This window comes from Trichoderma aggressivum, assembly GCF_033847375.1.
Source record: "Trichoderma aggressivum f. europaeum strain CBS 100526 chromosome Unknown scaffold_002, whole genome shotgun sequence".
Taxonomy (NCBI): Eukaryota; Fungi; Ascomycota; class Sordariomycetes; order Hypocreales; family Hypocreaceae; genus Trichoderma; species Trichoderma aggressivum.
Window position 1 is genome coordinate 972,309 of NW_026946368.1, and position 12,713 is coordinate 985,021.

A 12,713-nucleotide genomic window follows, 5' to 3' on the forward strand; every position below is an offset into this window, starting at 1 on the left:
CACAAACCCGAGTGCGAAAAAAATCCACCCTCGTTAAGTAAAGGGGGGAAAGCTAAGAACATTCACAACCGCTTTTCCCCCCTTTTTACTCCGCAAAGTCCTTCTTTCTATATGATATCCTTGGTCATATTTGACTACCTCAGTTGTTTTTGTCGTGTTTTTTTTGTCGTTGTTTTTCCAAATGTGTAAGATACCCGCAGAGGCAAAGCAAAGGACGAAAGAGAAAAAGAAAGGGGAAAGCTTAACGGACACACACACATGAAAATGCGCCGCGAAACGAAGGAAAAGACGAGAATGAAGATGAAGCGCCTTTTTCTTTGATGGGGTTTTTTTTTTTTTTTTGCTTTTTATTTCTTTTGAAAGAAGAGAAAGAAAAGAGAAGAAAAAAAGAACTTTATATATCGTTAGCCGTGACAGGCTATACAACGTAACGAGCTCGCATGTTCTCTGGATATACAAAGGAGAGGAAACTGCATTATTTTTATGTATGTGTGAGATATAGAATACGCTGCTTTCGGTGATGATGGAAACGGAAATAGAAGAAGAAAAGCGATTATGCCTTCCATTGTTTGGTTTTCGTGTAAAAGAAACATTTTGCTTTCGTGACAGGTAGTAAGAACAAGCAATGTAAATATGCTAAAATTCGACTTGATGACCCCAAGACTTTATGAAAATCCTCCAAGAGAACTAGACCTCAGAAGAACTATATCCTAGAAGAAGAAAACCCCCAAAATATCCATATAACATAACAAAAGTCGCAAGACAAAAAAAAAAAGAAGCGGGTTGTATACTCTATATAATAAATATGCCGATCGCTCTCTATCCGGCAATCTTGACATGATTTCTCTAAACAAACAAATTCTCAGTTTTCCATTTTCCCTTCTCACCTTCTCCCTTTCTCCCTCCACGAACCATTAAACGCCACGTCCACTCGACTGTACATCTTACGCCGCAGCCTCCGGTTTCGGCACGTTGAGAGTATCCTGAGCAATCTCTTCCGCAGTCTTGGACTTCTTGTCCTTCTTGTGCTTGTGCTCATCCTTGTCCTTCTTGATGGCTGCTTCGGCGACGAGCTGCTCAAACAGCAGATAATCGCCTTCTTCTTCGGGAGAACGTTCGGCCTATAAGGGAGAAAGGACAGTTAGAATAACGGACACGTTTTATAAGCTTTGCATTGCAGAAAGGGGAGGGAATAAACGGCACGAACCTTGAGGAAAACCTCGCCAATCAGGACGAGCGCCTGCGCTCGCTCCAGCCGCTTCGACAGCGGAACCTTCTTGTCGTTCAAGACGGTATCGCACACCTCGCGCAGCACGCCCTGGATCTCAAATCTGCTGCCCCTCCACGCGGCTGTCAGGATCTTGCCCGTGACACGGCGCTCGTACTCGACACGCTTCTCCTCTGTCCAGTCCTCGCCTCCCCTCTCCTCCATCTTGGCCATGTCCTCCACTGTCTGCTGCGCATCAATGGCGCTGCTGATGGTGTTCCAGGTGTCCTTAACCAGCGTGCCCTTGTCCTTTAGCTTGCTGAAGAAGCCGCCAATGCCGAGGAACTTTTGGCTGCGCAAAAGGGTCGAAGCCTTGGACATGTAAGTCTGGCCGATGGCGTGAAGGATGTCGATCCCGAACGACTCCATCTTGAGATTCTCCACCTCGAGCCGCATCTTCTCCTGGAAGGCTCGTGTTACGTCGGCGCCCTTGTCTGTCTCTGTCCACACGCTGACCCTGTCCAGCAGCTTCCGCGTGAGGGCCTCAACGCGCTCCTGACGAATGCGCGCGCGCTCTTTCTCATAAGCAAGCAGCTTTTCCCGCTGCTCCTTGCTCATCCCACCCTTCTTGCGACCCTTGCCTTTGAGGTCGTCCTCAGTCGTGTCTACTTCCTTTTCCATATCCTCGTGGGCCTTGTCCGTAAGCGCTGCTCGGATGGGGATGCGATTCCGAGAACCAAATGAGGGGGTCGGAGACGTGGCTTCCGATCGGGGCGGCGGTGTCGAGGTAGTAGATGGTGCCTTTGCCTTTTCATCCTCCACGACCACCGTGGGCGGCGGCACCGACGGCACCGACGCAGAGCCTGTGTAAGACTCTCGGTTCTCCTTCTCCTTCATGCTCTCCTTCATGGCCTCGGCAGTCCCGGGGAACTCGTCGTCCCCCTGCGGCGGCGCTGCCTCTCCTTCGCCTTCCTCCCCCTCCATGGCGATGTCCATTGTGGCCGCCAAATCCTTCATCAAGCTAATCTCACCGATCCAGTCGACAAAAGCCTCGCCGCCAAAGATGGCAGAGAAGAATTCGGCCGGGTCGACAAAGCCCTCCTGCGGCTTTGCGTGGTCCTTTCCATACTTGTCGTAGGCCTTTCGCAGCTCCCCGTCGGAGAGAACCTGGTAGGCTTCACCGATGGCTTGGAACTTTTCGTGCGCGGTCGGGTCATTTGGGTTCTTATCTGGCGTCAGGGCAGCCAGTTAGTCAGTGCGCAACAAGAGAAAGACAAAGAAACAAGACGCAGAGACGCAGAACGAGGACGCGCCGCTAAATACCTGGATGGTGGACAATGGCCATCTTGCGGTAGGCCTTCTTGATCTCCAGCTCGGTGGCCTGCGGCGAGACGCCGAGGGTGTCGTAGTAGGCCGTATCGACGACCATTTTGTATGGTTGATGGTGACCCGGCGAATACGGCGCTTCGGATGCGTATGTTTGCGAAAGCAAAGAAAAGCGAAAAGGCTGCGCTGCGCTGTGGGAGATGCAAGTTGTTACCGCGGCGTTAGTCGAGGGATGGCATCTTCATATTCGCTCTCCGCAACCGAAATTTTGCCCAATGTTGAGTGTGCTTTTGTTTCGTCGGCGCTACGTAATGGCGGGGCAGTGCCTGCTTAGGCCTAAAAACAGCGGCCAGATTTAGTGACGGGCAATCCGATGGACAGTGGAAAGTACATGTAAGCAGCACCGTCAGAGACCCTTTCACATGAAAGTCCGCATGTCGCCTGTCAACCAGCGGGATTCCGGATGATAATACAGCACAGTCTATAAAGCACGGCAATCACTGTCACAAGGATATAAAGGGGCATATCACGAAATAGTTGCGTTACTAACTAAATTTAAATACCAAAGAGATCGATGTGTATTCTTGTCGAAGCCACCTGTCACAGGTACCTCATAGTAAGAATCTAGCCATTAAATACAGATGAATATCACAAGCGACAACGTGCGCCCACTGGGCGAGATGCTCTCAACAAGGGTCAAAAAATAAATCCACACGGCTGAGCCATCAACGAATCACGACAAACCCTGTATCAGGCTCATTTGACTCCCGCTGCCTTCATGCGCTTGAAGCACCTCTTGTAGGCTTCGTGGATCTCGGGAACCCTATATCTATACTCCCCGAGCTTGGCAACCAGCTTGGTCGTGTCCAGTGCGCAGTTGCTGCGGCCAGCCTTGATGACTTTGGCTTGCTCTTCCAGGGTAAAGTTCTTCCAGCTAAATTCTGGCCTCACAATTTCCTTGAAGAGCTTGAGAACCTCGTTATGAGAGATAGAACCCGGGTTGGTAAAGTTGTAGACGCCAGTCTCACCATGCTCTGCAAGAATGATGGAAGCAGGCAGAAGATCATGTAGCATGGTGTTGCTGTTGGGAACGTCAACCACTCTCTCGTATCCAAGGAGCTTTGTCACAAAGTTTCGCGGATGAAGGTCATCGCTAACAGGCATGCGAAGACGAAGGATAAGGCAGTTGGAGTAGCTGCTGAGGATCTATAAACATGTTAGCCTCGTTACATGTTATATGCAATCCACCAAGATAATTTGACTTACCGGCTCCACGTGGCTCTTGGTCAAAGAGTAAAAACTTCCTTCAAAATTTGGCTGGTCCTCCTCTGTATAACCACGCCCTCCGATGGGGTGCTTCTGGTCGTATTGATACACGCAGCCAGTAGCGAAGATGGTACAATGGATCTTGGCTTGGAAGCAGGCATCTGCCAAGTTCAGCGTGCCAATGACATTGGATCGTACCGTCTGGGGCTTGTTGTCTTCACACCAGTCGACATTTGGTCTCCCAGTGCATCCGGCAGCATTCAGAACGTGTGTTGGCCTGGTAAGGAAGAGTTCCGCAAGCACGGCCTCTCGATTTTCCATACGGATTGTTGTAGTGTGAACTTCCTTGCCCTGCTCCTCCAGAAGGCGCTTCAACTGACCAGCAATCCAGCCGTTACCTCCCCATATGAGGAAGCGTGGCTGCTGCTGCTGCTGCTGGAGATCATTTGCTTCCCAATCCGCCATTGTCGTGAATGTATCCGGCATGAATTATGGAAGACTCTATGGCTTTTGGTTACAGAGTAGAGCAATGGTAGGTGGACCTGACTTTTTGATAGTGAGGCTTCATTTAGAGGTTGGAGAATGAAGATATTCAGACATGATCGGTCAGAGATGACAAGAAATGGCAGTCACGTTCTGGCTGTGGCCGAGTTGGGGAAGGTGCTGCTGCTTGTTATTGCTATACAAACTTTTTCGGTTTGATGGGAAGGTGTTGCCTGGTTCAATGTTCAATCGAGACTGAATCAAGCCCCAGTTGTCATTTTCCCGGTGCTGCCTCAGGTATCTTGCCTGGCACTGTCGTACATGCTTAGAGGCAACATGTATATAGAGGTACCTATCATAATACAATGCAGGGCAATCATTTCTTGTTAGATGATGAGTTGTAAACGGGCATTACAACCGCACATGCTCTTACTGTTTACTCATGAAACGAGTAAGCCCAAGCATCTGTTACTATTACCTAGGTACTAAGGCACCTAGCAGTATTCTACTAAGGTTGTTATTTTCCTCTCGATTCTATGTACTATTATTGCTATCTCAAAACCCCGTATTATGGGCAGCTACATTGTAAGTGTCTAATCGTAATTCGCCACAAGAGTTCCATATCACGGACCACACACAACATCTCATCTGCAACCCCTAGTATTCATCTCGTCAAGTTCAGACAAGTATCACACATGGCAATCACTGCGACTTTGGAATACATCCACCCTCGTGTTTCGCAAAAAGATGCCCTCGTACAGTTGGCAGCAACACTCTGAGAGATAACCCCGCCAAGCTCGCACTCACTCAATCACCATCAATTCCGTCTCTGCATAGCTGTAGAGACGTCTGCCAAGACCTTTGCCAACAACCTCTGCTGGCGTTTTATTGCCTTGTCTCATCTTACCTGCATCCTCACCGCTGAGATGGCAAACTTGTTTCTTACGCAGAGACCGACCTCAACGAAGCACATTTACTGGCGAGTTTGCAGCTGAGTCATCGACGCAGGGGAAGCAAGGTGAAATTGGTGGCGCTTCGAAGCGAGTTACACGGCGCGCGAAACTTGCTACTGTGTTAGTAGTAGTATCTACCTGTACCAAGGTAATGCTCAACTACCTTACCTACTTTTTGGCCTTGAGTTGTTCTCGGATGTACGACGTATGTACGATGCGGAATAGAAGCACAGCACATCACGGTCCAAATCCGAGGCAGTTTGTTGTTGTTGCCGGTTTGCCTGCGTCTCGTGGCCACGGAATTAAAACGAGATTTCAGTGAATGCCGTGTTTCCTCTTCTTCGATTCCAAAGCCAAGAGCCACTACTGTACTCATACAGTATTACCGCCCGCCTTTTTACCCCTAAACCCTCTCATCCTCCATGCCGTATTCGCAGTTGGCTAGCTCAAACCCGCGTCCGCTTGCTCTTCCGATCCATCTAGTGCTGCAGCAGGGCGATCGAACCTACAGGCCAACTGCCCGGATACAGTAGTGACTTCATGCTAACCCTACCCCGTCTCAGCGGATTTGGTGTGTGCGCAGCTGTGGGGTCAGGCGTGCTTCGGCCGTATTCGTATCCACCAGCTCCCACTTCTTAGCAGCCTTTTGGCAATCTTTCATTTTAACCACAGCTTGCTATAATTCCACTTCCCCCCATCAACCGACTTCCTTTCCCTCACTTTGTCTTCTACCGGCTCTCTGTCTTCTTCCACGTAATTCTTTGTTTCTACCATATACCCCGTCCCATTACTTTTTTTTTTCTCTCTCTCTCTCTCTTCTTCTCGTTCTTTTCTCGCCATTCTGCCCCTCCTACGAACACGGTGGCAGGACGCTTAATACTGCTAGTCAGCAACAGCTCTACAAAAATTTTGCCATTGCCGCCCTCAGCACACTGCCAACAGCCTTTAAACGCGCACTAAAACACCACCACAATGGGCGCCATCTACTACTTATTGCATCCGGGCGAACTGCGTTCCATCATTCAATGGTATGTCTAACTATCAGTACCTCACAGGGGGCCAAGTCCGAATCGGCAACACGCTGCTAACTTGACGCTGTAGGAAGGTATGGCACGAGCCTGTCAATCGCCGCGACCCCAGCAACGAATGTGCGACACTACAAGAATGTTTCCGCTTCTTGAACTTGACAAGCCGTAGTTTTTCGGCCGTCATCCAGGAACTCAACCACGAACTCCTCGTCCCCGTGACGCTCTTCTATTTGGTGCTACGTGGCCTCGACACCATTGAGGATGATATGACCATCCCCCTCTCTACAAAGGTCCCTATGCTGCGAAACTTCCATGTGACAATGGAACAGGATGGCTGGCAATACCACGAGAGCAAGGAGAAGGACCGAGAACTTCTAGAAAAGTTTGACTGCGTCATTACTGAGCTCAAGAAGATCAAGAAGCCTTATTATGAAATTATTAAGGATATGACCATCAAGATGGGCAATGGCATGGCAGACTATGCGCAAAACACCTACATGATCGAAAACGGCGTACAGACGATTGAAGAATACGAGCTGTACTGTCATTACGTTGCAGGATTGGTTGGTGAAGGCCTAACGCGACTGTTTGTGGCGTCAAAGCTAGCCAACCCAAAGCTGGCTGAGAGGCCCTCCCTGACCGAATCCATGGGTCAGTTTTTGCAGAAGACGAACATCATCCGTGATATTCACGAAGATTGGCGAGACGGCCGACGATGGTATCCAAAGGAGATTTGGAGCAAGCATGTTGACCGATGGGAAGACCTGTTCGACCCCAAATACCAGAAACAAGGAGTAGAGTGCATATCAGCTATGGTGCTCGACGCACTGAAGCACGTTGAAGAGTGTCTTTTCTACATGGCGGGTATGAGGGATCAAAGTGCCTTCAACTTTGTTGCCATTCCACAGGGCATGGCCATTGCCACTTTGGAGATTTGTTTCAGGAACCCAGCTGTGCTGGAGAGGAACGTCAAGATCACCAAGGGAGACGCTTGCCAGATCATGCTGGAAAGCACGCAGAACCTTCAAACCCTTTGCGAGGTCTTCCGAAGATATGCCCGGCGCATTCAGAAGAAGAACGATCCTCGCGATCCCAGCTACTTGGCAATCAGCTCACAATGCGCCAAGGTATGAGGAGATCTTGAGGAGAACATGAACCTTTACGGAAATGCTAATATTTCTCCAGATTGAGCAATTCATCGAAACCTTGTTCCCCAAGCAAGATCCGAAGAAATTAGCCCAGGAGGCCAAGGAGAAGCAGACGCAAGAACCTGGCTTGACTGGCAGCGAGACTGCCATTATGGTCGCTGTCGTTCTTGGTGTTTTGTTGACTATGACGGGCACGATGGTAAGTCCCACGCTTCATCTCCCCCGAGCCATGGACTTGGTAAATCTAATGATGGACAGATTGGCATTGCTTGGTTCTTTGGCGCCAAGTTCGACAATACTCTGGTCGACACGGCCAAGCTGTTTGGGAGCAGCGCCGCCAGTGCCGCACCTTCAATAACGGGCGCTCGCGACGAATTGTAACGCGACTACTCATTTACTGATTATATCACTAACTGCGATGCCTTGATGCCCTCATGTACTACGAACGATCTTGGCTCATGATATATGCCAAGTATACATATATATATATACTTATCATAATTAATGTCTTTAATACTAAACATCGACAGGGAATGGTATCTCTGTACGATGATTAAAACAGGTGGTATTTCTTGGAAGTTTGTGTTGTCTTTCCTACCTCTCTCATACTCTTAGCACGGATGTCAAATTGCAATCCAGTCCTTTCATGACTGTGGTTGTGCCGAAGAAGTGCTTATATCAACTTTGCTTTTGGTCTACTCTAACGAGCTGACGTAACGTGGAACCTCCGGCCTTGGACTTGACGAGGTTGGATCCGTGTTGGCGAGCAAACATTTCTCTATGCCAATTAACTTTGACTTTTTGATGTGGCGTTGTTTTGAAAGAGTCAACTTTTGCCGCGTTGAAATGTGACTCGGCGATATTAGAGCTATTGCCAAGCAGTAATGAATCCTACATACCATCAATTGGTAACTCTTCGTCGTTGTTTAATACTCCCTTCTATTGTCAGATAGCCAATTGCATTGTTCTCATCATCAAAATACAACTTTATTTCACATGTTGATATTCATTCTTGCCTTGCTTCATGAATGTAGTAGTCAGGGCAATTATTTATTATATCTACATGTAGCCCGTACGCTGACAATCATCACCGTCTAATTACTTCTCGGTCCGATGTCTCGCAAACGTTTCCAAATCATCTCTCTCTTTCTCAAAAAAAAATTATATGTCTATGAAATGGCAGGATGTAACAAGTTTTTTGCAGTGCACGCGCGCCCTCTCTCGTTAGGACTATTTAACTGGCGATTGGACAAGCAGATGAGATGTCGTGATTTAGAGGTTGGCGTTGTTGGCAATGAGGTCGGTGGTACCAGCAACGTTCTGCTGGACAGTGGCACCAGTCTTGGCGGCGAGGTTCTTGATAAGGCTGGTGATACCGTCGAGGGTGCTGACGTTCTCGAGAGCCATCAGGTAGGCGGCAAGACCGGCAACATGAGGAGTAGCTGTTCAAAACAAAGTTAGCCTATGGGCACTCAAGTGTAATACAAGGGCCGGAATTCTTACCCATGGAGGTACCGCTGAGGGTGGCAGTGTCGATATCAGACTTGATGCCAGCGCTGAGAACATTAACGCCGGGGGCGTAGATGTCAACACCAGCACCAAAGTTGGAGAAGCTGGCACGGACATCATTCGTGGCGTCAATGGCACCGACGGTGATGGCCTGAGGGGCAGAGCCGGGAGAGGTGTTGGCAGTATCTTGCTGTAATAAGTGTTAGGAATGGCATTATCAGTGTGGAAGTCGGATGGGGTCCAACGTACGTTCTCATTACCGGCAGCGACAACGGGGACAATACCGGCGTTAGCCAGAGCAGTAATGGCGTTGTTGACAGCAGCGGAGAAGGAGCCGCCGAGAGACATGTTCATAACAACCTTGCCGGCGAGCTTCTTGGCCTGGACGTCGTTGATGACGAACTGCATGCCGTTCAAAACACCAGAGTTGCTGCCAGAGCCGCTGGCGTCGAGAACCTTGACGGCAACAAGCTTGATGCTCTTGGCAACGCCAAAGGTAGCACCACCAATGGTACCGGCGACGTGGGTGCCGTGACCGTTCTCATCGGTGTCCTGAGCCTCAGTGTTAGATTGTGAACATTGCCTTCTCTCTGTATCAAAGAATACTTACGTTGGTGTTGATAAAGTTGGCTCCAAAGGTGGCACGACCCTCGAACTCGGTGTGGGTAATGCGGATGCCGGTGTCGACAACGTAAGCAGTCATGCCAGAAGCAGCAGAGGTGTCGAAGATGTAGTTCTGACCACCAACATCCTTATTGGAGAGACGAATCAGGCCGGGGGTGGCATTGGTCTGGGCAACGAGGGCGGCGTTCTGGACCTTGGTGTCGGCCTCGATGTAAGCAACCTCGTCAGAGTCGAAGATGCTCTTGATCATGTCGTTGTCGGCATCGAGGGCCATGGCGCGCCAGGTGTGCATCTTGAAGGAGTGGATCTCGGTGGACAGCAGGTTGCCGAGACCGTCACGCTTTCCGAGGTTGCGCTTGGCGATGGCGGTAGCAAACTGAGCTTGCTTGGCGGAGATGGCCTCATCGCCGAAGGTGTTGTTGTAGACGACAATGTAGCGGCCAGGGATGATGTTCTTGGCGTGAGGGTTGACGACGACGCTCATGAGATGGGTCAGGTTCAGAGCGGTATGGGTGTGTGTCTGAGGGCTCAGCGAGTGGCGGTTGTGGAAAGGCATAGCCCCCGCCAAAGGGGCCACGACCATGAGAAGATATGCGAGCATGGTGTTGAAGGGCGCCATTGTGACCGAAGATTGGGAGATGCGCGATGACGAAAGAAAAGTTGGATATTAAGAATAGTTGTCGTGAGGACAGGTCCAGCCGTTCTCTAGTGAATGAAAGAATATCGATGCCCCCGAAAGAGAAAGAGGAAGTAACAGAGCAGTATCAATGCCAATGCGAGGATGTGCGATCAACGGTCCTCTATAGCCAGCTACTTCGGTTCAGCAATAAGACGTTGAAAGAAAGACGGCGAAGAAATGGGGAAGCGATCCAAGTGCGGAGGACCAGGCCGGAGACTCGTGAAGGGAAGAGGGGGAGAGTATGAGGAGGATGTGAAGATCAAAAAAGAGAGAGAGAAAAGAGAAGAGGGAACGACGTAAGTAAAAGTAGTAAAAAGAAAAGAAGAAGAAAAAAAACAGTGACATGGGGGAAAGCAAAGTGAGGAGAAGAAAAGAAGTGGATGTTGGGCAAGGTACCAGACCAGAGCAAAAGCCAAGTCCAGTCCAGGGACGTCCGGCTTCCGTGGTTCAATTTGATGGGGCCGGAGCAGCCCCTGCTAGCGGGCCTTGTCGCTGTCTGCACAACTTTCCAGTGGCTTTTAAGCCTCCTGTAGCGTGTGGTGGCAACTGCGCCGCCCAGGTACAGGCGCTCGTGGCTGGCTCCAGTTGAGATGGATGATGAGACTGGGGTGTCTCAGAGCGGGTGAGCAGGGGTCGGTGCCAAGCGAATCGCAAAACGTCGGGAGCTGTTTTAGAAAACGCTCAAACGCAGCAAGCCAATTGATATTGTGTCCAGTGTTGTTGTTGTTTTTTCCTTGGTTTTTTTTTTTTTTTTTGGTTGTTGCTTCAATATTTCCCTCCCTGTAAGGATATTTCATCAATGCTTCAGCCGAGGCCTTGGCGAGCCGACATTTTCTGTTGGATAGCCGAATGGCAGTGGCCGAGATTTTTGCTTTTGCCCGCGCGAGGCGGTTTACTTGCAGGTACGGAGAAATGGAGGCAACCGATCGTCAGGTACCAGGTACATGTACAAGCACCTCGGTTGTTCAACATGTAGACAATTCGTATAACAGAGTTCAACGTTGGTAGGCAGTAACACCGAGGGATTGAATGCGCCAATTTCACAAGAGGTCGAATTACGTGGTCTAGATGTATCCCTTGGTTTCTTTTGTCTCCATTTAATACGTGGAATAGGTAGAGCGCGTGTATCTGCAGAGATGCCACAAGCGCCATATCGATCGTCAGGGCAGTGGCACATCGCCATCTCACACCCGCGCATCAAACGGTAAAAATTGGCAAGGTGTGGCCATTCAACGCCCAAAGCTTGCCATCCATCCAGCATCCCGTCAATGTCTTGAATTTAAAGCTAGGTAGTGATGAATACTGGACACTAGGGAAATATAGCTATGGTAGCAGAGATTAGGGAGGGAAAACCGGCGATAAAAGCAGCTACTCAAAGGATCTGTGATTCACAGCTACTAACCTACCATGCATGTACTTGCCAGCAACATCAAGTAAAACGCTTCATGCTTCCTCTGCATCCTGTCCGACACTTGAACTTGACGCACGCCGGGGTGCTGAATGGCAACTCCGTCACAGTCCAATAGCGTGGATATTATGCTTGTTGTATTAGTGCCAACCAGTGTAGTACGTACTCAGAATGATTGAACTCAATTCAAGAAAATTCAGCTGCGCACTCTCGTGTCGATCAAGTGCGGCTTGATCTGCCGAGTCCTCCGTACATAGAGTTCAGTGCTACGGTACATACATCAAAGGCCTCCGAGTTGATCATCGGGCGATCAAAAGCCAAGCGCAGTGCAGATCTCTTAGCTTTCTTTGCATGCAGAACACTGATGATATTCATGATTGTTCCCGTATGCGCCCACAATGCGATCAACCCACCGCCGCTTCAAAATTAATCCAAACGACGCCCGGGCCAGCGTCTGTCTCAGTGCTGCAACTTTCAATGAGGATATACCTACTCATACCAACTTCCATCGTTCATGTTACCTACCTTAGTACCTAGTACCAAATGTCTCTTGTACCTGGTACCTCGACAAATCTAAGCATCAATGGATCCCCCATCTGCAGCAAATTCGGCAGCCCTGGAAATTAGCTTCGGGTGGCGTCAGGGGTAAACCAGCGCCCCACCGCTGAAACGCTGCGCTAGTGAATCTCCAAGCTCGGCGTCTGTTCCATCCAGATGGTCAACTTCTTCCATTGGCCTAGCCATGAGACACTTGAAACGCGCGCTACGAGTACATACATACACAGCCAAGTCAGAGCTCGGCGTCGTTGTCCCTCTGCGCTGTGAGACGATGCGAAAGCTCTCCAACGTTGAGAATTAAGCTATGTATTTTGTTGGTTGTTGGCATGTGAGCTCGGGCGCGGGTTGTAAAAATAAGCATTTGTTTGTTTTCCTGTTTGTTTAGCGGCTTGGGCCGTCTAAGCGTTGGTGGCTTGGTGTTGGTATTGACGGGCTACAAGTATGAAATTGAGCCTCGCAAGGCCAAGCTCGTATTTGCTCGAGTCGTTGCAAACGTTTGTAGCCATCGCTTCCAACGGCATAAA

At 49.6% G+C, this 12,713-nt stretch overlaps 4 protein-coding genes across 4 annotated transcripts; 1 reads left to right on the top strand and 3 right to left on the bottom strand.

The window, feature by feature from the left end:
- Window positions 1-944: 944 nt before the first annotated feature.
- Window positions 945-2,636, bottom strand: Triagg1_1095 (uncharacterized protein; the record flags this gene model as incomplete). The annotated part of the gene is made up of 3 exons (XM_062904660.1): window positions 945-1,121; window positions 1,208-2,436; window positions 2,531-2,636. 3 exons carry the CDS (start codon window positions 2,634-2,636, stop codon window positions 945-947), a joined length of 1,512 nt encoding a protein of 503 aa, XP_062760319.1.
- A 653-nt stretch (window positions 2,637-3,289) lies between these two features.
- On the bottom strand, window positions 3,290-4,264 carry Triagg1_1096 (uncharacterized protein; the record flags this gene model as incomplete). Its single annotated transcript, XM_062904671.1, has 2 exons — window positions 3,290-3,739; window positions 3,800-4,264. 2 exons carry the CDS (start codon window positions 4,262-4,264, stop codon window positions 3,290-3,292), a joined length of 915 nt encoding a protein of 304 aa, XP_062760320.1.
- Window positions 4,265-6,207: 1,943 nt separating this feature from the next.
- Window positions 6,208-7,792, top strand: Triagg1_1097 (uncharacterized protein; the record flags this gene model as incomplete). Its single annotated transcript, XM_062904683.1, has 4 exons — window positions 6,208-6,263; window positions 6,337-7,390; window positions 7,449-7,610; window positions 7,670-7,792. The coding sequence occupies 4 exons, from the start codon at window positions 6,208-6,210 to the stop codon at window positions 7,790-7,792; spliced, it is 1,395 nt and encodes a 464-aa protein (XP_062760321.1).
- Window positions 7,793-8,683: 891 nt separating this feature from the next.
- Window positions 8,684-10,163, bottom strand: Triagg1_1098 (uncharacterized protein; the record flags this gene model as incomplete). Its single annotated transcript, XM_062904694.1, has 4 exons — window positions 8,684-8,853; window positions 8,915-9,110; window positions 9,170-9,472; window positions 9,531-10,163. 4 exons carry the CDS (start codon window positions 10,161-10,163, stop codon window positions 8,684-8,686), a joined length of 1,302 nt encoding a protein of 433 aa, XP_062760322.1.
- Between the last annotated feature and the right edge of the window lie 2,550 nt (window positions 10,164-12,713).